Source organism: Contarinia nasturtii, unplaced genomic scaffold (genome assembly GCF_009176525.2).
Source record: "Contarinia nasturtii isolate CC-2019 unplaced genomic scaffold, AAFC_CNas_1.1 Cnas_scaffold_129, whole genome shotgun sequence".
In the NCBI taxonomy this organism is placed as follows: domain Eukaryota; kingdom Metazoa; phylum Arthropoda; class Insecta; order Diptera; family Cecidomyiidae; genus Contarinia; species Contarinia nasturtii.
In genome coordinates this window covers 9,783,837-9,810,936 of record NW_022197486.1, presented here as the reverse complement: position 1 = coordinate 9,810,936, position 27,100 = coordinate 9,783,837, and the positions used below count along the sequence as shown (strand labels likewise).

The 27,100-nt window shown below is 31.9% G+C and overlaps 5 protein-coding genes across 9 annotated transcripts; 2 read left to right on the top strand and 3 right to left on the bottom strand.

Moving 5' to 3' along the window:
- Positions 1-446: 446 nt before the first annotated feature.
- Positions 447-5,969, bottom strand: LOC116340849 (ornithine decarboxylase antizyme). Its single transcript, XM_031767567.1, is given in 4 exon segments — positions 447-2,259; positions 2,431-2,482; positions 2,484-2,637; positions 5,765-5,969. Coding segments are annotated over 4 exon segments (771 nt in total). The 5' UTR covers positions 5,791-5,969; the 3' UTR covers positions 447-1,720.
- Positions 5,970-6,362: 393 nt separating this feature from the next.
- On the top strand, positions 6,363-9,376 carry LOC116341404 (myosin-2 essential light chain). Of its 2 annotated transcripts, XM_031768499.1 has the most exons (4): positions 6,363-6,681; positions 6,777-6,804; positions 8,553-8,614; positions 8,707-9,376. In XM_031768499.1, exons 1-4 carry the CDS (start codon positions 6,679-6,681, stop codon positions 9,055-9,057), a joined length of 444 nt encoding a protein of 147 aa, XP_031624359.1. In that variant the 5' UTR covers positions 6,363-6,678; the 3' UTR covers positions 9,058-9,376. The 2 variants fall into 2 exon arrangements, with proteins under 2 accessions (XP_031624359.1, XP_031624351.1); XM_031768491.1 differs by lacking the exons at positions 6,363-6,681; positions 6,777-6,804 and adding an exon at positions 8,273-8,406.
- Positions 9,377-9,456: 80 nt separating this feature from the next.
- Positions 9,457-12,054, bottom strand: LOC116341389 (STE20-related kinase adapter protein alpha). 3 transcript variants are annotated; one of them, XM_031768470.1, is made up of 7 exons: positions 11,985-12,054; positions 11,085-11,452; positions 10,864-11,011; positions 10,363-10,794; positions 10,053-10,170; positions 9,853-9,986; positions 9,457-9,766 (listed from the first exon to the last, which is right to left on the bottom strand). In XM_031768470.1, the coding sequence occupies exons 2-7, from the start codon at positions 11,256-11,258 to the stop codon at positions 9,696-9,698; spliced, it is 1,077 nt and encodes a 358-aa protein (XP_031624330.1). In that variant the 5' UTR covers positions 11,259-11,452; positions 11,985-12,054; the 3' UTR covers positions 9,457-9,695. The 3 variants fall into 3 exon arrangements, with proteins under 3 accessions (XP_031624330.1, XP_031624322.1, XP_031624338.1); XM_031768462.1 differs by lacking the exon at positions 11,985-12,054 and adding an exon at positions 11,735-11,896; XM_031768478.1 differs by lacking the exon at positions 11,985-12,054 and adding an exon at positions 11,521-11,645.
- Positions 12,055-12,209: 155 nt separating this feature from the next.
- Positions 12,210-13,329, bottom strand: LOC116341420. Its single transcript, XM_031768510.1, has 3 exons — positions 12,936-13,329; positions 12,621-12,810; positions 12,210-12,542 (listed from the first exon to the last, which is right to left on the bottom strand). Exons 2-3 carry the CDS (start codon positions 12,791-12,793, stop codon positions 12,314-12,316), a joined length of 402 nt encoding a protein of 133 aa, XP_031624370.1. The 5' UTR covers positions 12,794-12,810; positions 12,936-13,329; the 3' UTR covers positions 12,210-12,313.
- Positions 13,330-13,714: 385 nt separating this feature from the next.
- LOC116341386 (F-box/LRR-repeat protein 20) lies at positions 13,715-23,068 on the top strand. Of its 2 annotated transcripts, none has more exons than XM_031768436.1 (10): positions 13,715-16,080; positions 20,822-20,932; positions 21,015-21,098; positions 21,178-21,272; positions 21,388-21,565; positions 21,642-21,830; positions 21,922-22,113; positions 22,182-22,283; positions 22,360-22,572; positions 22,647-23,067. In XM_031768436.1, exons 1-10 carry the CDS (start codon positions 16,051-16,053, stop codon positions 22,752-22,754), a joined length of 1,302 nt encoding a protein of 433 aa, XP_031624296.1. In that variant the 5' UTR covers positions 13,715-16,050; the 3' UTR covers positions 22,755-23,067. The 2 variants fall into 2 exon arrangements, with proteins under 2 accessions (XP_031624296.1, XP_031624306.1); XM_031768446.1 differs by lacking the exon at positions 13,715-16,080 and adding an exon at positions 16,100-16,177 and having other exon boundaries at positions 22,647-23,068.
- Positions 23,069-27,100: the final 4,032 nt, after the last annotated feature.

Below are 27,100 nucleotides of genomic sequence, written 5' to 3'. Positions count from 1 at the left end.
TTGTAGACAGTTCGGTTTTGAGGTACAAAGACAGACTCTTTTAGACGGTGCTCACATTAAATTGTCCACATTGAAAATTGATGAATTAGCTCATTAAATGAGTTGACATTTTTTAAGTGGTTTCTGAAATAATTATTCTATCACTGTCTCAAATGGCACTTGAGACATTTTACTTTGAAATACTTGCATGTGCAGCAACATTGTAGTCAAGTATGGAGTGAAATCTGATCATATTTTATGACTTTTTTTTTTATTTTGATTATCATCATTCGTTGAGAATTGATAAAAAAAATGGATTCGTCGAATTACTTGCGTACGAAATAAGTAATAAACATTGTAAAAAGCCAGACTTACCCACAATATGCCGTTGATGACTTCGTGTATCACCAGATTTATACCGAGAAAAAATATATATAAAATATGTGTATCGTACAAAGGCGGTTATGTTTTGTTCGCAAAAGCTGATTGAAGTCGAGCAAAATGCAAAATTTTATTTGAATTGTGTTTATTTTGTTTAAAGGATACAGGGAGGTTTTTCTTTTAAATTTCTCATTTGTTTCTATTTATCGAAAATGACTTGACTGTCACTCAAGCATTTCGTTAACAATATTGGTTTTCCTAATCGCTAATTGTGTGGTTTTCTTTAATTTTTGCAACTCTTTTATTTGATAATGTGGATAAAATGTTAAGATGTTGCAAAGTTGAATAATATTAAAACTATGCCTCATTTTTGATAAAGAGGTATTTTTCTTTTTAAATATGAATACGAATAAAAAAAAATAAAGGAAAAAAATACGAAAAAGTTGAAGTTAAGCAAATATTTAGTTGAATGTGTTCAATCAAAAGAAGAAAAAAAAAAAACAATGTAAAATAACCAGAGTAAATAATCTTAAGAAAAAAAAATGAAATTGAAAATTCTCTATCACAAAAATGTATTGAAATGAAAAGCTTTTTTACGTTTCAAATATTTTCGAATTGTTACGCATCCATTTTCTTTAAAACCAGATATTATTTCTCAAATGCTTTGCGACCTCAAAGGCAGCACAACTGAATTGAATGATTTGTAGTTGTTAAATTTTTTTTTTCTTCTTAAAATCGATATTATTTACTCGACTCGCATTCCAAATCTTTTTCCAGCTTATCAATTATTTTGTTAATTAATTAAATTAGGTTTGAAAAAAAATTAAGAGAAAATGCTGGGTCCGTAAATTTCTGGTAATTGTACAATATATGTGATAAACAATTTTTTTTCTATTTCCTTACTTATATACATTTTTTTTTGATTTTTTATGCCACGTTTTGTAATTTTTTTGTTGCCACGTTTTTATACTTTTTTAAATTTTTTTTTCTGTCACTTTTTTAGTTTTTTTTTTAATTATTGAGTCACCTTTATGATAGGACATTTCAAACTCTACAAATGATTTTATTGTTTATAGATGTTGATAAATCGCAATAGTTGTTCTAGATTCAAAATGTTGTTTGTTTGATTGTTTTGTTTTTTTCTTTCAAATGTGCTGGATAATAAATGTGATAGGAGTGTATAAATTGAATGAAGAGTGTATAAAGTAATACATGTTATTTAATTATGTCGATATCAATTTCTGCATAGAAAGTACTTCGACGGGCACTGTTGATGTTGAGCAGGCATATAGCATCGAAGACACATTGACGTTGTCGTCTGGTGATGTTGCTTTGGTATTATTGGTATTGATGGTTGAATTTAGTCGTCTTCAATTTTATAGATGAGGAATAGATTGTTCTCGGTGCCACTTTGTGGTGGTGCCAATGTTGATTTTGGTGACAATGGTTGAAAACCGAGGAACAAAAATGTTCGTACCAAATTTGGACGATCAACGCGATCTTTGCGCATACATAAAACGACTGCATCAACATCCAATTTCTCTTCGGCAAATTCAAGCAATGTGATGAACGATTGTTTGGATGCTTCTGGCAAGAGAACGGTTGGTAATGCAACGTATAAAATGTTATTTTCTGGATTCAAAACGGTATCCCAAACGCTGAATGTTGCTTCGGTGACATGTAATTTTAAGGTGATGCGAATCGGTTTCTTTTGATGTAAAATTCGTTTAACAACTTCGTCGCAATCATCTTCAGACATTGATACAGCGTGACCGTCATTCTTTCCAATGCCAGCAGCGGCTGGTGTTGGTGCAGATATATCGTCGTAAGTTTCAGAAAAATCAATATCGGAAAATTGTGATGAACTGGTTGAATCTAGTGATGTTTTGCGATTTAAATCTGTAAATAAAGAAATTTTATCACATTTTTAACCAATTTTATTCAATTTGAAACAAATATATGCGTTGAAAAAAGAAGAAAAAATGAAATCATCACATGTTTCAATTTAAATTTTAAATTTTGAATGCAAAACCAGATTTGAAAAAAACAACAACAAATTATTGTACTTACCATTTTGTAGAGATGTCCTATCGTGATCTGTTCTGTGGAGGCTAGTGACATCAGGACCACCACAGAGGCCCTACACCGAGAGAGATGGAATAGGATTCATTTGTCATGGTCGAAGAAGTGGAAGTGTTACGTTGCTTGCGTTGTTCATTACCCCTTTTACTACTACTGCTGCTGCTACTACTACTACTACTACTACTTAATGGGTCACTGAAATCAAAAGAAAAACAATAATCAGATCATATTTGATATAAGTTCATTAACATTCTAAATTTAATTAAATGAGCATTCACTCAACGATAGAATCGAAGAAATTTGGGTTAAAACAATGAATAACATGCCTTCTAGTTTATTTATCAAGTAGCATGAGTGAGTCATTGACACGGAATCCATTTTAAAGTTTATTGAAAAAATATTTTGTCATCGTTTTCATTTGGTAAATATTTTTGAAAAACAACAATCTATTGGACACTTGAGATTGCTTTATGCTCAATGAGACCAGAAAAACAAAATCCCGAATGTCACGTCCAGACTTGAAAACTGAAAATAGCTCAATTTATACGCTACAATCAGTTTTATTGATATATGATATCCCTCAGATAGATATGTCTCTTTCGGGTGACATTGTTTATTAATTTCATTGTTGATTTCAAATTGCGTCTAACTGTGCAAATATTTGGATATTTGTTTCGTGTGTATACACGAAAGCAAAGGGAAGTTGTTGACTGGGCAAAAGAAAACAATATTTTTTTTAAGTTGATTACACGCCGATTCAATAGATGGTTTTATTTACATTACATTATCACACCTGTGGGGAGTCATTTTATTTGAACAGCTCTCTCAATGACGATCACATACATTCCACATTTGACATCATGATATCGTGAAGAAAAAAAAACGCCAACCGTTATCATTTACAACGTGGCTACTCATTGTGTCATTTATAGCACGCATTTAAAAATCAATTCACTCAATGTGAGTCATTCAAAGTGGCTTTTTGAAATTTTCGGTGAGAGGAGGGGAGCACGTTAGAAATTATGTGAAATACAAGATATTTTTGTCATCTATATCTGAACATTCGAGAAAATGCAATTATTATTTATTATTTTTATTCTGTAGAAAAAATGCAAATTATTATTACAATTTCGAAATGCATGATGTAGATGAAGCAATAAATATAATATATGAGTTAACCAGTTATCTTTAGTTTGATATTTGATTCTATTCAACAGAAACAGATAGTATCGAATGAAAACACACAATGCAAAATAGCGCTAAATATGAAACTGAAATATAATCAAATTCAAATTGTTGATCACATGCTTTTTCTGCTCGAATAACACACGATGTTGTGAAAAATGTGAATTTAATTAAAGACAAACAAATGATTGTAAGCAATTTAGCTTGTGAAAAACATTTTGAGAGATGCTATTGCGTCTAATTGTGAGTTGCACGGGATCGGTTCCTCATTCATTCTGGTCGGAATTGGATTACAATTCTTGCAAATATCAAATCATTTATTTTTTCTACGTTTTTTTCTCTCTCTTCATTCGTTGTATTGGTATCATAAGTGGTCTGATCATTGGTTAATTGGTTGCCAATTAATGTTGAACGAGAGCGATGAAAAAAAAAAATAGTTCACAAATCAATCATTCTCGAATATAGTGAAAGATCAATAAAACTTTGCACATTGTCGTTATCTTCATTTCGATTGTCCATTGGATTTTTCCTCATTGTAAATGCGTGTATATTTTCCATTGTTTAGAGGCCAATTAGTTGAGTATCAACGCAAAAGATAGTGTCGATATCACTATAGCCGATCGTAAGATTAAGTTGAACGTAAAAAAGAGGAAAAACTTAAGTACAATTGTGTAATAAGCAATAAACAATCTAATCAGTCAATTGTGCGTGTGTCAGCGATCGCATTGGACTTTAAAACTTGCCACATAAATGCTTTAAACTTATGGTTGATGAATGGTTTGAATGTAGAATTTTCTTGAATTAATTCAGACATGTCTTGTAATGACAGAAAATATGCAAAGCAAAAACATTCGATTTGATTGTTTGGTTAAAAATAAACAAGAGACACGGGAAAATAAACAAATAAATCATATAAGTATATAAACAATACATTCAAAACAAGAATTTGCATTAATAAAGAATATACAGATGTCGTCGAGTTTTGTTGATTGCAAAGAGAAAGAGGATAAAGTCAGAAAGCATTTGTGTTTTGTATACTTTTTGAGTTGTCAAGTATGCACAATGCATTTTTATTCAGTACATTTGACCTTGGCCGCTGGATATCTCAATATATGGAAAAATCCATGCAAGAAACCACACAAACATATGAGATTCAATGGCGTTTCTCTGTGTGTATGTGTTGCGCGCAAAGAAAGAGAACGCAAAATGAGAGAATATCAAAGTGCACTCAAGACACTCAAGTAACATTTTCGAAAAAAAAAAATGAAATTTGGCTAGAATTTCATTTCGTTTTTTTTTTTGTTTTCGTCGAAAGCATGAAAACTTTAGCATGACTCTTTTTTTCGTGTATATCATTTTTTCAAACCGTAACAATGTTCACATTCTGCGCAAAAGTCCATTGTCGAAGTAACGGGTCAAAGTTCGACCTTTTTTTGCCATTTTACTGACACACACATTTAGCCAAATATCTGCAAAATGTTCATGCATTGTTGAGAAAAAAAAGAAATTTTTTGAAAGGACGTGAGCAGTGGGAGAAATGTTTTTTTTTTTTAAGAAAAAAAAAACCAAGATCAAAAATAGATACTCGTCACACATCCATATAAGTATGAGTACGTCTCTTTCTCGCGCACAATAATTTCAAACCAACTATTCGGGTCATATTGAAAATTAGTTATAATTTACCAATTAATTTCGATAGACTGAAAAGACGAAGCCGTAAAAACATAGCGTCCAATTTTCGATAGATTTCTTGTTGTCATAAAAAATTCAAATGGATTTTGATGAAAAAGAAAGATAGAAAAAAAGAGATTCGGTCACGTCATATGGTATTTGGTGCGTATTAAGCACGCATGTATCGGACCGTTCGAGTGTTTGCACATTGTATGATATCTATACAGATATAAATATACACAGCGCACAGTACGTGCGGTAAGGAAAATAATAAAAATCAAGATGGCCGCCCATATGAAAAAAATTTGTATGAATACATATATTGTTATCATGAGGAAGTGTATTTTCAATACTCAATATTTCATCATCAATATATTTCTTTTATAATCGGCCCACTAGCACTCGATTCGTACACAAATCATTTGAAAATAAACGAAATAAAATAAATGCAATTTTATGTACTTACAGATTACTGTTAATTATTGATGGCATTGTATTCCTCAATGGTTGCAACTTTTAAATGAACTTTCAAAAAACAAAAATAGTATTTTTTTCTCTTGTGATATTTGGCCTGGGTTAGCTCTTGTCGCTGGGAGTAAGCTGTTTTGTGTTACTTGCTTGACAGTTAGTGAATAACTAAAATGAAACTGTGCTTACTAGGCTCTTATTATACAATGGTGCGCAATCGAATGCGACAAAGAAAGTGTATATGTGTACGAGAAATGAGCAAAATTCAAGTTGAAATTCTACGATTTAGTATTGCCCGATTAAAATGTGTGCCAAATGCAAATATTTCACATCGATATTCAGATTATTGCAATATTTTACATCGCAAAAAAAATTATGTCCTAATATAAAAATGCAAGAAAAAAATAATGTTTTAATAAAATGTTGACGATACTGTTCTCTTTTGTGTTTAACAATTTTTTAAACATTTGCATCGGACAATCCATTATTTCTTGGAAACATTATTTCGTGTAGAGAAAAATGACAGTAGTACCGATTACATTAAACAATAGAGGGACCTGCATCGAACACCAATTTCATGCCAAACAGCATTGCTACCATTTTTACATAAATTCAATTGATTTATTTTTTTTTGGTTTTTATTAAACTTTTTAATATTATGGATTTAAAAAGTGTGGACAAGTATATACGGTAATGAAACATTTCTTCAAAGATTGATTTATTTCTACTACCGGAATCTCCGGGCTTGTTGGTTGACACTCTCCAAAGAGACATCAAACGTTTCTTTTTTATAAGCCCAAACAAAATTCTGTAAGAGCAACGTACAACACACACATTGGCAAACAGTGAGTGCACACGAATTCGTTCGAGACAAATAAATTCCATTAGTAATTATCTACAAAACACAAAACAATGGTACATTTTTCCAAATATTTTTTTCATTTAATTTACATTTATTTTTTGTTCTTAAATTTTTTTTATTAATTTGTGATTTTATTCATAAAATATAGGCAAACTATACAGAAGATCAATTGGCCGGTGAGTCATGAATCTAAATTTATTTTACACATTTAAGCAAAAGATGACTACTTCCGTGTACTAATTAACTATCTTAATACGATTTTGAATTCGAAATGAGTCATTATCAAGACATTCTGAGAAAAAAAAGAACAAATATATCAGATAAGTGATTTTCCAAAAACATGCACTTCTGGATGTTTATCGGTTTTCGACCAAAACTCGTTTTGAAAATGTCAAAGTTGGGTGTGTATTCTGGAGAAGAATTTGTTTTTCTTTTGTCCGATTTTTTTGTTGTCGATAAGATTGGTTAGACTTTGTAACGTCTTTGTGAGTCATTTTCGAAATATTTATCATTACAATAATTTATGATTGATATTTGTGACTCCGAATATTTATAGTTTTTTTAAATAAATTTTCTTGTATTAATCCAAATATGACAAATAACTGTGACACTTGTTGCATTTGGTCAACATTTAAAGAATTGGGTCAAACACCTTATTTTTTTCTAAAATATATGATACACACCCTGAATTGTTCGAACTTGTTTTTCATTTTCACAAATAACAAAAATTACCATTTTTTTGTACAAAAATTTGAAATTCATTCAAGATACAAAAAAAAAAAATAATCTTGCATCTAAAATTTCGAGTAACTTTTTGACGACTGATCGAAGACCGATTGATCGTTGTTGGATCAACGTCCAAATCGATATCTGTAATTCAAACAATTGATGAACATCGTGTGTGTTGACTTGGTGATGGTCTTGTAAATAGATTTGCAAATACACAATGTAAATTTGTAAACAAATCACAAAACTGTCACTTCAATTGAAGAACGGTGAATGATGTAAGACGAAAGAGAACATTCGAATATTATTGATTTAAATATAAGACAGTCAATCAGTGTTATGTACATGTTTAGAAAATCGTAACATTCAATTGGTTATGACTCAGTTGTGATCGTAAGAAGCCAAAACAAATTTGCTACCTTAAATAGTAACAGTCGTGATCTAGCTTCATAATGACTATATATCGTTCAGTTGACAATTGATTCAATACGGTTGGTGCGACGTAACGATCAAATCAAACTCCATTTAAAGTAATCGCATGTATGATGCTGTGTTCGGCCTACAAATAATGTTCATTATTTAAAATGTGTGAATAGATCTATGGATTTGTATCTATCTCCGTCACACCAAATGTCGTTGCTACAATTATGCACTGCCAATGAAAATCCATCGAATATCATTATTCGTTTTTTTTCTTTCTTTTGCAAATGAATTTTATTTCAAACAAAGCGATTTTATTCACTTGACGACATAAGTAATTGTTGTGTTGAGACAGCATTTAATAAATCGTGTGTTATTGACACATAAATAGATCAATACACAATTTAAGGAAAACACAAATTCTGTTGACAGTATGTGGTGGCAATTGAAAGTATGTTTTCATGTCATACCAAATATTTTAAGCTCGTATTGCTGCCGCCACTGAATCATTCAAGATTTTCGTCTCTGAAACGCAACATCTGCGATTTTACTACTTGAATTTTATTCGGTGTGCAACAATACTATGTACATGTACGATCCACCGACGAAAGGTGTTTTTAATACGGTTGAAGGTAGTCCATCTAGTTTAAAGTGGTGCCATCGTTGCAATTATTAATATAAAACAAAAAAAAACATCATTAATTATTTAATAAAAAGAACATTTCTTTCGTTTTGACTAAAGTGTCGAATAATCGATTTTAATATTTTTTTTTCCCAGAATTCCAAGAAGCCTTCAACTTATTTGATAACCGTGGCGATGGCAAAATTCAACTTAATCAAGTATGTACAGTATTTCTCTTGATAAACATTGTTTATTTTTCTTCTTTAGTGAATGAAGTTCACTGATTATCATCATCGTTATCATCAATTAGGTTGGCGAATGTTTGCGCGCACTGGGTCAAAATCCAACTGAATCGGATGTGAAAAAGTGTACACACCAATTGAAATCCGATGAACGTATATCGTTCGAAGTGTTCCTTCCAATTTATCATGCAATTTCAAAAGCACGTTCCGGTGATACAGCCGACGATTTTATTGAAGGTCTTCGTCATTTCGATAAAGATGCAAGCGGTTTCATTTCAACGGCTGAATTGCGACACTTACTTACAACATTGGGCGAAAAATTGACCGACGATGAAGTGGAACAGTTGCTTGTAAATCAAGAAGATTCACAAGGCAATGTTAACTACGAAGAATTCGTCCGAGTTATCATGAGCGGCTGAACAAAGCAATCTTTCATATACTTACATCCGAATGATCCTATTCAAATTAATTTAAATTAATAATGCAACTGAAACACATCAACAATAATCGAACGTAACATCCAATACAAGATTCGCATTCAAATTTATACAATAAAATGAGAATCAAGAATTTTACATGTAAATCAAGGACACATTTTTTTAAAAGTCATTATTCAAATGTTCCGCTCGTCGGGATTGAATTTAAGACAAAAAGATCGCATTGTACACAAATTGTATTGTATAAGTATTGCACTTTTGCTAACACTTAAATAAAAAAAAATAAATTAAAAGAGATCAACATTCGTTTTTTTTCTTTAATTTTATTAATGTTTTTTTTTTACATTCATTTGTAATAAATAAAGTCTAAAAAAAATAAACTAGTTGTCATTTTTTTTAATTGGTTCCTTAATAAGCGCCCATACTGGGTCTGTATCGCAATGAAAAAAGTACAAATCATTTTCAATGGAATTGGCATATGGTGGAATCGATGTAATTCGGATTTCATCATTTTCTTATGAATATAAACAGTTTTTCTATTAAATTAAAAACAATGGATCACGAAATACATTTGACTTAATGATTGACTCGTTTAATTTGTAATTCGCCAAAATCAACAATTAAAAATCCCATTCAAATAATCCGCTTAAACTCATGTCAGCCATTTCACATGATAAACCGATATCTTCACCTAAATCATTGAAACAATCGATTATATAATTTCAGTCATTTTTTATACTGTTTATGTTTCTACATTGCATTTGTTCGGCTTCTTACCTGAACTTAGTTTGGTGCAATTGTATTTGTCAATACCTGTCGAACTAAAATTTTCGGCCAATGTTGTGCGTTTCGCTTGTTTGAAAAATGGATGATTTTGTAATTCAACTATGCTCGGCCGATCATCTGGATATCTAGAATTATTCAAACGAAATTAAAAAAAAGTCTCCAATAGTTGATACCAATTGTATATTTTATACCTTTCCATACATATTTCGGCACATTTGTGAAAATGATCGCTGAGTTTTCGTTCTCTATAGATTTGGTGGGTTTGGTATGCAAAATTGTTATCTATATCAGACGTGCTACCGGCTGAAGCTGATGGACAAATAAAATATGAAAAATAAAAAGAAATAAAGATTAACAAAATAAAAATTGCGCCTGAAATTGAAGTTATCGCATTTTTTGAGTAAAAATAGAAAATTGCGATTAATTTATAACGTCTTTATCAAGAGTATGCAATAACTTGCTGTGACCGCATAACATTTCGTCACAATCACGATCACTCACCGAATATTTCGTCCGGACATGTCGAACAATCAAACAAAACTGGTTGATTTCCGCGCATTTTTTCCGTCAGCATAAATGTGGTTGGCATATTTGCAAACGGTTCAAGCCCATTGGCCAATTCACATGTCGTAATGCCAATACTGTAAATATCCGATTTTTCCGTATAACCAGCTAAATTTTGTTCCAACACTTCGGGTGCTAGCCAATTTAAACTTTTCACACTGTTCGATGGTAAATCATAAAGTTTTTGTGTGCGTTGACCGTTCGTGATAAGTGTGATTGGTTCACGAAAACCACAAAGAACCGCTTTCGTTTGATTGATGAGAATGTGACTGGCGCGAATTGAACGATGAATGTAACCTTTTTTGTGTATATATTCCAGTCCGAGTAAAACATCGCGTAATATAAGGCCAACGATAATTTCTGGGAAACCTGTAGTGACCACATAAATAAATGATTAACATCAATATATGTTTTGATGGCATTTAATCATGGACATACCTGTCGTAAAATACGTATTCATTGCGTCTCGGCAAGAGTTGTAGCACATCAGCGGTGATATCACGTATACATCTGAATTTTTGACAAATGCTGTATGCATTGGCAGCACATAAGCACAATCGAATTGACGCATTGTTAAAATCTCCTCCTGCAAATTTGAATCACAATTCCAACCACAGTCATTTAATTTCTACAAACATTTTATCAGATGCAAATCTTACCCGAATTAAATTACTCTCTTCTTTTGCTTTGTCCATTTGAAACTTTTTTACGGTCACAAATTGTTGGGTCGGCACATGCTTTGCCAAGTAAACAACACCAATGCCGAAACAGCAGCTTGATAGTTCCGTTTTAATTTCATAATTTGCTGGATTTTCGTCTAACGTTAACTCCATTTGATTTCAATTTTTCTTCGATTGATTGTTTTGTTTTTCTTCTTTCGATTTTTTTTCAGCCGCTTTTTATGTCTTCAATATGAATTGACGTTCATATTTCATTGAATCAATGTAGAAATGTCGAAATTCATCGAAAACAATTGGTCATAATGTCTGTAATAACATTTATTGACGGCTAAACATATGCGGTGTGTCTGAAATAAAGATGAAAAACAAATGTTCATTTAAACGTTTTTTTTTTTTGATAATTGAAATAGATCACCAAAAAAGAAACCGAAACAAAAACAATTCACATAGTGATGTATACGTTTGACACATTGAAAGTATCTTAAACGAAAGAAAGTGATTGGCACACAATTGATACAATAGCCCAATAATATTGTTAATTGAAATCATTAAAAAATGTGTCCACAATAAAAAGAAATGACCAATGAAAGCAATTGCATCGTAAATGTTATATAGCAAAAACAATTCACCGCGAAATATTTGAATGTGTTTTTTTTTTTAATTGATGAACACGATTACGTTAATTTAAGCATTCAAATTTAGCAAAAAGTCATCGTTCTAATGTCAACGAAAACCGATGAACCGATTTTAGCGAGCACTTTGAAATCAAATACACAGATATAGACATTGAACAGATACGAATTTTCATTTCAGTGTGTTTTAATCGAGAAAATTGGCAAATATTCTAAAAAAAATCGAGGCTGACTACGATTTTTGTACCTCAATCAAGTGGCTTAAGACGAACGTTTGTTAGTATCAATAAATGCGTTCATGAGTGATTGTGCGTGTGTGAATGTATGTGTGTTGGGAGAGTGTTCGTTGCACGGACGTGTGTGTATGCATGTTTACATGTATTACATTGAAATGTCATTGGAGTTTTTGTTTTGCTGTTATTCGTTCGACAATCAACACATCTATTTATCATTTGTTTTCAATACAATCAAACGCACCACTTGATGGTTTTGTTATGGTTTATTATTTTAAATGATTTTTAGTTTACAATTTGTTTTTTCTTCTTATTATTTTAAAATGTATATTTTTTTTGTATTTTATGTTGCTGGTCTATCTGATTGCAGTTGAATCGATGCCGGAACAGACGGTGCCGATGCCGATACCGTCTGATTTGGTGTTACTGAATTCGTTTTTATTTCATTAATTCGCTCGACCAAACTATAACGGGCCTTTTGCAATGATTCTAGGCCGACTTTGGCATTTTCATCAATACTTCTTAGCCATTTCTCCAAAATTGCCAGATATTTTGGATCTCGATCAATACGCCTTGAAAAAAAGAATGTCGCATTGTTATTTGATGCATATGTTTAAGTTTTGAATAAAACATTTTTTAGTTAAACTTACGCGAGCGCCTTATATACGTGAGCTTCGACCGTAATCATATGATAAACACACTCGGATATGGCATTTGTGGGCGAGCATCGATTTTCTCTTGGGAATTGAGGTAAATCAGTACCTGAACCGGAAGATTCACTGTCAGATTCAGAATCGACGCTAGTCTCGGACCCGGATTGCATTGCTCTTTTGATTAACACTGTTGAATGATGAGAAAAACAAATGGGAGACATTTTTTCATTTATTTTTTGTTTATACACCAAATTTGCGATCATTATCGATTCAACGATGCGTGTTTGTTCGAAAAAAATTGAAAATATTTACCCGATAATAAAATTCGTATGTTTTGAAGTTGAACAGCTGATTGTGATAATTTTTTGTTTGCAAAGTACGTTTTAATGGTCTGCTACTTGTGTTGATATACCGTTTTTTCCTCGATTTATTTGGTTACTGTTTGCTATTGTGTCTGAATGTGTTGATTTGTTTTTATTTTAAGTAAATCTATGAGTTGTGTTTTTTTCTGTATCAGATGATAGAAACGTTTGGCGCGTTTTTATCGGAATGTTGTTTATCGTACTACTAGTAGCGCTTGTTGTTTTGGCGACAAAAAATGAAACTAAATGAGAAAATACACTTTTCAAAGGGTATACACGAATTATTGCGAATTCAAAGTGGTCGCAATTTCTCCATCACCAAATTCTATTCAAGAATTTCGAATGCATTCATTCAAATCATCCAAATCAATTTGGTATTATTCCGATTCAAGCCTTTTTTTATCTGCATACATAAATGCAATACGGAGAATATCATATGAAATGCCGTAGTAGCTTAAAAATCTAGTCACTTTTATATTTTGCAGTAGTCTTTGTACATATATTTACATCTATACTGGTCTCGCAAGTGTCTGACGAAACAGCATATAAACATATATAGATATATATCACACACAGAGATTGAGACACACACGCACATAGAGAACCTTTACATTGGCAATAATACGCCGTACAAATACGTATACATTAAAACGTGCGGGCCAACACAAAGTGTAGCAAGAATTCTTTATTGTTATTGTCTGTTGTTGCTGCTGCTGTTGATATATTTTTCGCCTCTGAGTGTGAGTTGTTTTCTCACTCAGTTTTGTGTTTTGAGACAGCTTTTTCTGCTGTCTACTTTGCTGTTATATTATTATTATTTTTTTTGTCATAAAGACAAATTCGAAAAAGAAGATAATTTTTCGGTTCTTTATTGAAATGAAAAAGAGTGAATAAAACATAGTCAATGATTGATTTGTTTCTGTCATCGATGTAGTCTTTGTCGTGTGCGATAACAATTGTTAAGCAAAGAATATCAGAAAAACGAATAAACTAAAAATGAAAAATTGAGATAGAGAGGGAGAGAATGAGAAAAAAAGAAGAAAAACAGTTCAAAATATTGGTGCAATAAATGTATTTTGAATAAGTTGCACAGAGTTAGATATTGAACCAAAGTCGGGTGTCTTTTTTTTGCTCGTTTAAATAACATTATTGAATGTAAGTGCTTCAATCGAAGCAAGTGCAAGAAGAGCAGAAATCAATTGAAAAAGGCTGACAAAAAGAGTGGGTAGCGGTAACAATTCCTTGAATCAAAGTCATCGCACAACAGTGCGTTGATTGTTGGTGCCCACCGAAAAAAAAAAATACCATTCAAAATAAATAATGAAATACGCATGAGTTTTTCTGAGTGCATCCACACAATGCTAATCGACGAAGAGAAACACCAAAAATAGCAGATGTTACTCGTTTATCAGTCATTTTCCACGGAGCTAAATAAAATTGCAATGCTAGCGTGCGTATTCAATATAAACATTGTGCTATACATCGAAAAGTTGTAGTCGCTTGTTCTTTGCTACGTGATCAGTGTGCTCTCGCATTGGTGATTTCGAGGAGAAAATAAAGCACATAGTTCATTCATGCAACAGACGATTTCATATCGAGAGACGAAGATAGATATTCAAGTCTTGTATCTTGTGAAGATTGTAAGGTGATAACAAAAACGTTCAATACAAGTGCGACGAAGACAACAACGACCCGTAGACGTCGACCGACGATAACAACAACGCCAACAACGCCAACAATCAAACACACACAATTTTTTCGACGAACAAATTTAGAAGACCAAAGCAATCGAGACGTCCCATGAATTAAAATGGAAAATAAAAGACACAACCATCATGGTTCGGCTCATGTTTAAATTGGTTTTCGTGAATGGTTCTCATCGATAAGTGTCGAAAGTCGTGCATTTTCATTGAAAAATAAGAAAAACAAAACAGTATGCCATTCAGTTGAGAACACACAACACAATTCAAGTGATCAGCATTTTCTTTGTTGTACATACATTGTTTAATATCTGCATAACGGACGTACTATATATACACTTGTTTTATATTTTCGCAAATAAAAATAACATAAGCGGTTTATTGATGGCGTATAATATGCACGGTGGTGTAAAATTTTGTAATCAAATTTATAGTTTGCTACGCAACACACATCGAGTGCAAACTAGACCGTTATTGTCACACTTCTGAGTCTAGCAAAATGAAGAACTTTTGAATTGACTAGTGCATTTTTATGTGTATCATCGAATAATTAACAAATTGTTTTTTATATTCTAAATGAAAAATAATACCAAACATATTTTATACTAAATGCATTACAAAATAATCATAAATTTAGACAAAATAAAATACAAACAATATTGTATCAAATTAGCTTTGATGTGAATTGGCGATTTTGTTTTAATTTTAAAGTGAATGCATAAACATGAAAAAAATTCTTTAATTGAAATGGACGAATAAATTAACGCAAATCGCACGGTTCATTTTTTGCTTTCGCCTCGTGTTCTATAACAAAGACTTTTAAAATTAAAACGAAAACAAAAAAGAAATCGCGGTGTGCGTCAGCGATGGACAGAGATAACATCGGAAAAGGAACATAAACATGCAAGTGTAAAGCATTCTCATATTCATATAATTATATGGTTGTTCGTGTCGTTGGCCGTGTGATAGCTGCTTTGTTATAATAACATTCACCAATTGCATTTGTGCCTGTGTGCATTCCAATACAGTGTCGATTCTACTGGTAGAATATAAGCCGTTATTTTCAATCACAATTTTTTTGTATGTCAACGGTTTTACGAATCAACAAATTTTCGAATAAACACGACCACGGCTCAATTGTTTGGACAGCGGCCGCATAACAAGCGTCGATATCAAACGATCGAGAAAAAAAAACAAAAACAAAATTAACAAGTGAAACCAAAACAAACGATATCAACCGAAAAAAGGATATTGGTAAACAACAAGAGGAAAAACGAGGCAGAAATAGCGACAGACAGCGGAGTAGAAAAACACGAATAGAGGACAGACTAGTGTAATCATTTACAGAGAGAGCAACAAGAAACCATGACGAACTCGGGACGAAATCGATTCGAAGTATGTTTAGAGAGCTTTTTCTCTATGATTCCACCCATGCAAAATCAAATATATTTTTTATTCAAAATCTTGGGATATTTTATGTTACTTTGAAATGGTAATGGCAAAAAAAAACCCATCACCCATGTAATTTGCAAATGATTTTTGATTTAGCATAGAATTTTTTTATCATATAGAAGATGCTAAAATTCTAATTTAGAAGAAAAACACATCTATTTTATGCTGACATATATATACATTTTTTATAGCTTGAATAATTTAAAAATCACCATGGTTTTTACATATATCGTCTGAAATTGACAATCCAGGGGCGGAGTATAATCGCAACAATTTTTGAAAAACCAAGGGGGTGCAAATTCTGGTTTTAGAAAAATGTGAAGACCCAAAAGGTCAAAATTTGAATTTTTTATTTCTAAATTTGTTCTCCGATAACCCCTTGATCAACAGCTAGGTTTTCACTAGAAAATAAATCTAATATTCCAATTGCCAAGCTTATTCCGTTTTTCGGTCCTTTTTGCATCCCATCCATTTTCATTTCTTTTTTTTTTTTTTTTTTGGTTCGTATAACAACGAAGAATTTATTCAAAAAAGTGAAATCAATGAGCGCATGATTTATTTCATTTTGCCATAATATGTATTTACTTGTCTCTATGTGAATTATATTCAATTCGAATCATTTTCGCCCTGATAAGTGGAGACATGCTTAAATTGAATTGATAAAATGAAGTGTATACAATGCACGATGGATCAATTGAAAGCGGGTATCGAACGAAGTCAAATAAAAGCACAGAAAAAAAGCATTGCCATCGACGAAAGCAATTCGATACCTGACGCATTGTTCCATAACAACGAATATTGTTCGAATAGACGACATGAATGTATGTTTGTTTTTTTCTTTAGTGGCCACTATTTTGATTTGATCAATTCTGATAATGACGGCAAAAAAAAAATGTTCAAAAGTAAGTCGGCGGTAAGGACTATGCCGCTTATTAAATGCTTCTAATAATTTCAATTTGGTCAATTTTAACATTACCATGGAATCGGTTAACTATTTATGAAACAATGTATGAATAATGTAGTCGGAATAATTGATGTTGATTTGTAATTTGTTGTCATGTGTTAAACTAAACTGGCTTGGCGGGTCTATATATTGAATGGTTAAGTGCGAAAAAAAAAACCAGAACATACACAATTTGAATGAACGTATGTGTGCAAACAGTAGAAACGAGTGAATATACATTTTTTTCATTCTTTTTTATTATTGTTCATATCAAATGGAAATACAGCCAAGTGGACTGTCGAGGCACGTACTTTGTGTGGAAAGAGAGTGAAACTGAGTGGAGTGAAGCAATGTGCGACAACAATGATGAAATTTGCACAACTTCCATGTTTTCTTTCATTAAATTGCGTTGTTTAGTTGTTTCAATTTCTGGCGCATAATTTCAACTTCCTTTATTGCCATTCAATTTAAATTCGATCTATTTTTAATTTGAGTATATAAAATTTGTTTCGCATTAAAAAAAAAATGAATTCAAAAGAAAATTACAAATCACACACACGCATATTGACATTTGATTTCGACTGGAAAAAATAACAAAACAATTGCTCAAATGTGTACCGGAGTTTTATTCTTCGGTTGCGACTATAAACAAAGCAAAACAACAACAACAACAACAGAATTCAAAACAAAAACGCACTTTATAAAAACAGAATTTGAATGAGGCAATGAATGTGATTATGTGTCCTTTTCAGGTTACAAAACGATAAGAAGTGCTTGTTTTCTTACATCCAAAAAGGAATTATAACCAATCCGAGAGTGAGCTCAAACAAAGAACGAAAAAAAAATAAGAAATAACATCGAGAATTCAATGCGCATTTCATTGTTAATATCATTTCTCAGCTGCGTGTTCGCCACCTTTTTTTCGTATACACAGACATACACAGAGAGCGTTCGGAACGTTTGCGAAAAAACGTACAGCTGATTATATGTTATTGCGCGAACACGATGCATGAATTTTGTTTGTCGATTTGTTGTTATGCATTTTATTTTATTTATTTTTCGTTTCTTGGATCTAATGTTTATTGTCGTCGACGTCGTCGTCGCCGTTATACATATATAATTGAGCTGGAACATCGAGATCTTTTGTATTCTTTTGCGTTCACTTGTGTTTACCATAAAAAATGAGATGGCTATCTATCTGTAGTGTTTGCATGAATCGTGCATATGTATGCATACACGATAAATTGAAATCGCAATTTCATGTATATAGTGATGTGAGAGAGCGATTTATTTCGACTGGTTTGTGTTGGCCGCAAATTGATTTTCATGTATGCAATTGATCACAAACCGATGTTTGTCGGACTTTGGCTCATGAGCTTACTCCAATAATTTATTGATGGTGAATTCGATATGATGGTGTCCCTTTTTTTTATTCACAAAATTTACCAATAAAATTCAAATCAATGGAATTAATTCACGTTTAAATTACCTCATATCATACATATTATCATTCTCATATTTCTGTACAAAAGAGTCAACCACGAAACCTCTGTCTATGGATTGAATACCAAATTCACGATTATTTATGAATCGATGTTAAAGCCAACTTTCAGCAAGTAGGAAATTTACCTGAGAACTATAAAGCCATTGAACTAACGAAACTGTTCGATAAAACAAAGGAATACGATGTGAATTGTATGCATGATACAATACAATTTATTTCGCAAATTGAGACGCAATTTCAGAAATCGCACGAAATGAGCATATTAAAATTGTATGAAATGCGAACTGCGGTCAAAGCACTGTGAATATGGTAACAAACAACGACATAGACATATCACAATATTTTATAAAAAAGTGTTCGAAGCACGTATGAATTTGCTCAAATTACAATGTGAACAATTCATTGACTGCAAGAACCCCCGATAGATCAATGTCTTTCATACACTATGGAAACTAATCTATATATATAAAATAAAAGCGAAATAGAGAGCACACATATCACGCTTTAAATCAAATGAGAAGCGTAGAAAGTTTTGCTCCGACGCCATCGTTAAATCAAACAAATCAAATAATATGTAAACATTCAACAGAAAAGGGTATCACTCAGCGTCAAATCACAATGAACTTTATTGACATTAAATTTACATATATATATCTCGATTCGCATGAACTTTCGAACCTATTTCGCATTTCAAAGCAATTCTTAGATGTTAGTTGCTTCGTTTTATTTAAAAAAAAAAAAAAATCTATCAAGCTTCCGCTTGCAACTATCTCAAATGAAGCTTTTTAATGTTACGAAAATTTAATTTGTTCATCGTTGTCATTTTAGACATTGGTGAAAGAAAAATTACAAATGACATTGTATACAGATGAATGCGCTCCACTTAGCACGACAGTTTATTAAGCGAAATGGCAAAAAGTAAAATAAAAACAAGCCATCACGACCAGAGCAAACAAAGAAAATCTGGAAATTCAATACGGTCAGTGCACTCCAGACATTTTTCGCAAGGATTCTCTGTCTGCGTTTCTTTTTAATCGAACCTAATTGGAGTGATATGTTGTGCAGAGTAAATTGACCGCATGTCTCCCGCACCATCTCTCTCCTCTTTGAGACCAGACGTTCTCCCCCAGTACTGAATATCAAAATAAATAAAGAAAATAAAGAGCGAAAGACGGGGAGTGAGCGTAAGACTGAGAAAGAGTGCGAAAAAAGCGAAAAAAGATGTGAATATAAAGCAGCAGCTTTTTTAACTGGTGTAATATTGAATGTTGCGCATGGAGAAGTGACTTCAGGAATATATTCTGTATATATTTTGTGAAACGGGCTCACGACCAGAGCACTGAACCAAACTTCTTTTTGGCAAAACTCGAAAACTGCGACGAATCATATACAGAGTACATTGCCATCGAAAATATATCTCTATTTATGGCTGGGTATATTTATATACAGAATATGCGAGCAAAACAAAGTATGGAGCCAAAGGCATCGTCATAAGTTCAACACATTCTATCACTTTCGCTCTTACTCTTTTTCACACCAACATCGACACAAGAGAATATTGGATCAAAAATATCAACCAGACGCAATTTAAAAGGAGAATGAGTGTGTGAGTGAACGAATGAGCAAATGAGACATGTACTAGATGTCAATGTTCTTGCCACATCCATGTATTCCACAGCTAATTGTACACGATGTATATGTTTGATGAGTGGTATTCGGTTTTATTTTTCATCAAACTCCAACTTCTCTTCTGTGTGTGTCTCAATCACCAGCCAAAACAACTTTTGAACATTCCACACAAAAAGCAAGAAATGACGCGTCAAACCAAATTAATGTTTTTTTATGTCTTCAACAATATTTGAGCAGTGTTTTACACATTACCGACACTTTAATCAACGACGTCAATCGTATATATTATACAGTTCATGAATCATTAAAGAAAATTTGATTAAACTTGGAAATTCCTTTGATGTACTTGCATAGCAACTGCAATGACACACAGCCGCATATTTAAAAAAAAAATGTTATGATGCCGCAAACCGAAGATTATCATTTCAATGATAAATCGTTTTGTCAACAACTGAGACAAAGATTTTAGCAAACATTCAAATATGTCTACGAAACGAATCAAAAAGTGCAATGAATTATGGGCTTTGGAATCAAACGTTGAATTTTCAGTTATACTTCGTCATTTGAAAATGAATAATATTATTTTTTTCTGTTTATTGTTTTTTTAGCACTCATTTTTCGAATCGGACGATACAGAAATTACCAAAAATCTACCACGAGAGATACTTTTACGAATATTTTCGTTTTTGGATGTGATTTCATTATGCAGATGCGCACAGGTAAACATTATTCTTTATATAATTTGCATTAAATGGTGGGCGTCTCGATTTTATTTCGAATTCGATTATATATTGCATATAGGTTAGCAAATACTGGAATATTCTAGCACTAGATGGATCAAATTGGCAGAAAATCGATTTATTTGATTTCCAGCGAGATATTGAGGTGAGTGCTGAGCAAATTTAATTAATTTTCATGTGGACAACCATAATTTTTGTATGCTGAATACAATTGTGATTTTTAGGGTCCGGTCATCGAGAACATTTCACAAAGATGTGGAGGATTTCTAAAGTATTTGTCCTTGCGTGGATGTCAATCGGTTGGCGACCAATCAATTAGGTAATCATTAATTTACACCTTCAAATTGATGGCTTCAATATATTGATGCTTTAACTTTACCATCTAATTTCTAATCTTAATGAATTTCCAATTGAATTATGTAAAAAAAATTCAGAACACTTGCTCAACACTGCCATAATATCGAACGACTAGACCTATCTGACTGTAAAAAAATTACCGATCAAGCGATCTACGCAATCAGTAAACATTGTTCAAAACTAACGGCAATCAGTTTGGAGTCTTGCGTAAATATCACGGACAAAACCTTAAAAAATATCGCCGATGGATGCTCGGTAAATTTTAAAAGCCAATTTCTTTTTTACCTAAATTGATCTAAATCATTTTATTTCAATTCAAATTCGCATTTAGAATTTAATGGAGATAAATATCTCGTGGTGTGATTCAATAACTGAAAATGGCGTTGAGGCGCTTGCACGAGGTTGTCCAAAACTAAGACGATTCAGCAGCAAAGGATGTAAACAAGTTAATAATAGCGCTGTTATTTGTTTGGCAACATATTGTAAATCGTTGACAGTACTCAATTTGCACAGTTGTGATGTATGTGTACACACGTGAAATTGAAATGCCAGAAAAATGATTCATAATAATCGATTTGATATTTTCATTTCATTTACTTGATTTGATGCAGAGCATCACCGATGTATCCATCCAAAGAATTAGCGAAACATGCTTGGATCTACAACAGATTTGCGTATCGAAATGTGTTGAACTAACTGATCACACACTAACGTCACTAGCACAACACAATCCACTACTGAATACGCTTGAAGTCGCTGGTTGTCATCAATTCACCGATTTGGGCTTTCAAGCATTGGGCAAAGTAATTGAGCTGCTTTTCATTTTATTGTGGCGATCATTTATCTGATACATTTTTTTCATATTTTTTAGAGTTGTAAGTATTTAGAACGGATGGACTTAGAAGAGTGCAATCAAATCACCGACCTAACATTGGCACATTTGGCTACTGGCTGTCCAAGCCTAGAAAAATTGGTAAATATTCATATATTTTTTTATGTTACTTTTGTCCGTTCAGAATTTCTTCAATACAACACATCATTCATTGCAGACACTATCTCACTGTGAATTAATTACGGACGATGGAATTCGACAATTGACTGCGGGCAGTTGTGCGGCTGAAAGTTTATCTGTTCTAGAACTGGACAATTGTCCATTGATTACAGATCAGACACTCGAACATTTGGTATCATGTCATAATTTACAAAGAATCGAACTGTACGATTGTCAAATGATCACACGGGCTGCAATTCGTCGACTTAGGGTGAATATTACTATAAAAAACAGAACGAAGCTGCTGAACAAATAAATAAATATTGTTTTGGTTTTAATTCGCAGAATCACCTCCCAAATATCAAAGTTCATGCATATTTTGCACCAGTCACACCACCACCAACCACATCCGGTGCTCGGCCCAGATATTGTCGCTGTTGTGAGATACTCTGAGAAGAAGCTGTTGGTTTAGCTAGAAAAATACTGTGTCGAAATCATGAAAATAACGATGGCAATTTGTAAACGTATCGTTAACATTTTATTTGTTTTTGATTTTGTTACGTTTTCTTTTTGTTCGTTTCGTTTTCCGTTTGCAAACGCAAAACTATTGAATTGCGATTACATATCCAATGCATATCGTTGCCGTTTCAATCACATGGCTTGAATAAAATTACTACTTACATAATGATCAAGTACATTTTAAATAAAATAATGTACATTTCTCTTTTTTTTTATAAAAAAAAACTGAGTATTCAAGACATGTGAATGATGATGAAATTTTTTAATGTTATGTGCTCCATTTGATTTATTTAATGTTTTCAATTTGCTATTGAAATTTTTATCGATAGCATATTTTTGTAAATTCAGTTTCGAAATGTTTGATTTTCCGTCATAATTCATTTTCATTTTTGATTGTATTTAATTTTCATTTTTACTGAGAAAACAAACAAAAAAACCATTAAATTTCATGATTGTACAATTGTTCCAAGCGAAAAGAAATAAAAATCGATTGGAACAAATTGTCGATGTCAGTGGTGGAAAATGAAACTGGCTAAACCAAAGGAGATATATCATTTTCGAAATGATAATAATAAATGAAAATCATTTGTGTTAAGATATGAAGCAGCTAAACAATTCTCGTTTTTAAGCCGAATATTGTGCGGAGAACATGTTAATTGGCATTAAAGCAAGGCCTAAATATCATTCATTACCCCGTGAAGAAAAAAACAATTTAAATGACAAATTTCGAATGCGCTAATGATTGATTTATGCTTGTGGTACTGCAAACTAACATTAGTCCAATAATTTTTATATTAATATTAACGTATATAAACAATTTTTTTTAATTATATTTTAACAAAAACAAAAGCAACTACAAGAAATTAAATGAAAACTAAAAAAAAAACATGAAAATAATGAAATAAACCAGAACAAAATGATAAGAAAAAACAAACGCATTCACGTAGGTGTTAACACCATTTTCTTTCCATCACACAAGAAGCATATTTATTACTGATAAAATTTAAATAAGAGAAAAAAAAACAAACAAACAAACGATAATTGTGCGATTTTCACAACCAATAACGATCGAAACGAAACTTAAACAAAACAAAAACGCATACAGCCGGTTTTCTTATAGGAAAATATACGAAAAACCAGAATCGATTATTATTAGAACAGTTGAATCAGAAAGAAGCAACATTTAAATCGAAGTGTGCAATATATATATATATTTGGCACGAAGTCTGGCTTCTAATAAATGCTTTCAATGTTCTCTATTATGGAGTAGATCGAAAAAAAATTGCCTTACAAACAAACAAACAAACAAAAAACACTCATTGCTAACTTCAATTCATTATTTTAGACGCAATATTTACGGAAAAACAAACGGTCAATCAAAGTTTTCACTCTGTTACATTACTTCTCTCTCTCTCTCTCTCTATCTCCGATTCATTTATCATGTATATATTTGGACGCACCAAAACATAACAAAAAACGAGCAACAAATTGATGCACAAACGTTTTTTTTTACGAACTTGCTAGCAGTTGACATTTCAAAAGACGGTTTCCTTTATGAAGAGTACGTATCACATTTTTTTTATTTTTGCTCGTTTCTTTTTGCACATTTAACATTTGATTTTGATGATTAATATGAATTTTATCATAAAAAATGTTATTAAATTGCATTTATGTTACGCACTAACTGACGCTAAACATTTACACGGTATCAAAATCATTTCCACAATATATATTTTTTTTATTTGGTCCGTTAGATTATTTTAGTGACGTTATTTTATCACAAAATAATATGAATTCCAAAAATTTGAAAAGAAATTTCTTGAAAACCATAGAAAATAGATGCATTCTTTCGGTATTTTAATTTGTGTTTTCAAGCATATTTAATTTCTCATGAATTATCAAAATGACCAATTCAATACATTCAGATATTTCAGATTAATGAAAAAACACACTCATCACGCATATTGACGAAAGAAAACGAAAACAAAAATAACACAACAAAAAAGTGGTGCAAGTTGGCTTTCAATAGGCATTATTCAAGACTGATTTTACAACCAAACAGAGATGTTGACGAAACATTGATTTTCGCACTGTAACATAAAATCAAATAAATCTCTTTTTTGTTTCTCGTGCAAAATACAGTAATTAAAAATTTGAAAACGAATTTCAAATGAAAGCTTATTCAAACGAATATATGTATACAAACACAAACACAAACACACACACACATACACACACAAAATGCAAAATTAACAAAAAAAATCTTAAGAAACAAGGACAACAACTCAATCGATAATGTAACAATCAATTGATCAATCAATGCACCAATGCAACATCAGCAAACAATATAAAATTACATACTCACGTAGGTTCTTCCTTCTCTTTTAAATCATTGATGTTTCGTGCGTATTTAGAGCAAGTCATGTTATTGATTTCGACGAAAAAAAAAATAAAAAAAAACTATGAATTAAAAAAAAATGTGTCATAAAAATTTAAATTCTGCTGATTGAACGTATATATATAGGGATGTGTGGAGAAGTTTGTGATTCGATTGGTGGCAAAGAAATAATTTTAACGTGAATCGGCATTCGATAAAACAAAAGAAAAAAAATCGAGAAGAGCAGAAAAACATCCCATAATTTTTTGCAAATTATTACACCCCCAAATAAGGCTGTTGGATTTTGGTCGCCTCTGAGACTTTCTTTGTCCAATGCCATAATATTAAAATTTCATTACCATAATTTGAAGTGAAAATCCACAAAAATGTCAATATTATGGGCATTGGACCATTAAGACTCTCAAAACGACCAAAGTCTGACAGCCCAAATAAAAAAAAAGGAAGATTGTTGGAGCAAATGAATGAGAAAAAAAATGATAAGAAAGAAAATTAAAGATAATAAAATGCTTTTACTATTTTACTATATTCATAATTTAGAAAAAAAGGAACAAAAAAAATGATGATCATCTTTTGATTTCCATTATGATATTTACATGTGTCGTTGATGGCTTAATTGATATTCAAGTATTTTGCAGCGATATTATATTATAGATTTTTGGATATTATACAATAAACACAAAGATATTTGACTCGATCTGTGTCTAGCTTTCTTTTTGTCGTTTTGTTTGTTTCAGCCCAAAATATGCGATTGTGATGGATTCTAAATTGCTGTTTATTTTTACAAGGAAAATACTTGAAACTGTTTACAAGATAACAAAATCGTTGCTTGACCAAACGATCAATTTTTAAGTCAATCATTGAACTCCAAACGAGTTATAAGGATGGAAATAAATGAATTACGTTTCATCGCAAAATATTCGTACAGTTTGTCAACTGTCAACTTGGTACAATTTCAATCTTTTTAGTTATAATTTTAACCCATTCCGAAAATAGTCAGCACCGAAGAGAGATAGAGAGAGAGAGAGGGAGAGAAAAAAAATCGGTAAGTTTCTTATAATTTACTTTTGTACTTGGTTCAACGCTCTTTGAATTATTGAACTCGAAGTTGTATAAATTTCGTTGACGTTGTAGTGCCCACATTTGGATTGCATCGCACATTTGAATGAATTTCCAGAATCATCAACTTAATGCGCATTTTTCTCAGATAAAAATAGGAATTACTTATTACGTACAATTTCAATAGAAAGACTTTATAGTGTTCATGCGAACGTTTAAATTTGGCGCCTTTCTTCAAAATATTCAATATGCAGCGAACAAATACATGCGTTGCACATTAGAATAATAAACCGACATATACTTAGCCAGTAAAGGGGCCATCTATGAATAAGTTTATCAAAAGAAACAAAATCGGTTCGTTATTTATTTGGTTGTTGCTCTTTTTTTTTGTCTATTTACGACTTTTCACCCATTCGAATGGTTTTTATTGCGTACATCTCAATTTGGTTGAAAATTAAACGAATTCTATTAACTATGGAATGTTTTGAATCAACATTTTTGGTCAGATTCAACATACAAATTTAGTTAATCATAACGACGTATTTGTATTTGACACAGAAGAGAGACACATAAGTACCAAAAAAGTAGCTGTACAGCTGATTGAAAAAAAAAGAAAACACACAGTATTGTATGTTATGTTTCGTATGAGCAAAAAACACAAACACAGAGAAATAACAGCAACGCAACTACAACAAAGGAAGACGTGACAGGCGCACACAATCACACCATTTCACCATACATTCTCTCACACAGACAAATCCGAAACGACATCCACTTACTTTTCGTATGAAGTAGCACGACCATTACAACTATATATACGAAACCT

What these genes read in the sequence shown, in the direction of transcription:
- LOC116341386 (XM_031768436.1), top strand. Translation starts at nt 16,051, where the DNA reads ATGACGAACTCGGGACGAAATCGATTCGAA. An exon ending in GTTGGCGACCAATCAATTAG is followed by an intron (nt 21,273 to 21,387) that starts GTAATCATTAAT and finishes AAAAAAATTCAG; the next exon opens with AACACTTGCTCAACACTGCC. An exon ending in CTGCAATTCGTCGACTTAGG is followed by an intron (nt 22,573 to 22,646) that starts GTGAATATTACT and finishes TTTAATTCGCAG; the next exon opens with AATCACCTCCCAAATATCAA.
- LOC116341404 (XM_031768491.1), top strand. Translation starts at nt 8,358, where the DNA reads ATGTACATGTACGATCCACCGACGAAAGGTGTTTTTAATACGGTTGAA. An exon ending in TGTTTTTAATACGGTTGAAG is followed by an intron (nt 8,407 to 8,552) that starts GTAGTCCATCTA and finishes TTTTTTTCCCAG; the next exon opens with AATTCCAAGAAGCCTTCAAC. An exon ending in GCAAAATTCAACTTAATCAA is followed by an intron (nt 8,615 to 8,706) that starts GTATGTACAGTA and finishes ATCATCAATTAG; the next exon opens with GTTGGCGAATGTTTGCGCGC.
- LOC116341420 (XM_031768510.1), bottom strand. Translation starts at nt 12,793, where the DNA reads ATGCAATCCGGGTCCGAGACTAGCGTCGATTCTGAATCTGACAGTGAA. An exon ending in CACGTATATAAGGCGCTCGC is followed by an intron (nt 12,543 to 12,620) that starts GTAAGTTTAACT and finishes CTTTTTTTCAAG; the next exon opens with GCGTATTGATCGAGATCCAA.
- LOC116341389 (XM_031768470.1), bottom strand. Translation starts at nt 11,258, where the DNA reads ATGGAGTTAACGTTAGACGAAAATCCAGCAAATTATGAAATTAAAACG. An exon ending in GCCGAAATATGTATGGAAAG is followed by an intron (nt 9,987 to 10,052) that starts GTATAAAATATA and finishes GAATAATTCTAG; the next exon opens with ATATCCAGATGATCGGCCGA. An exon ending in TTGCACCAAACTAAGTTCAG is followed by an intron (nt 9,767 to 9,852) that starts GTAAGAAGCCGA and finishes TCAATGATTTAG; the next exon opens with GTGAAGATATCGGTTTATCA.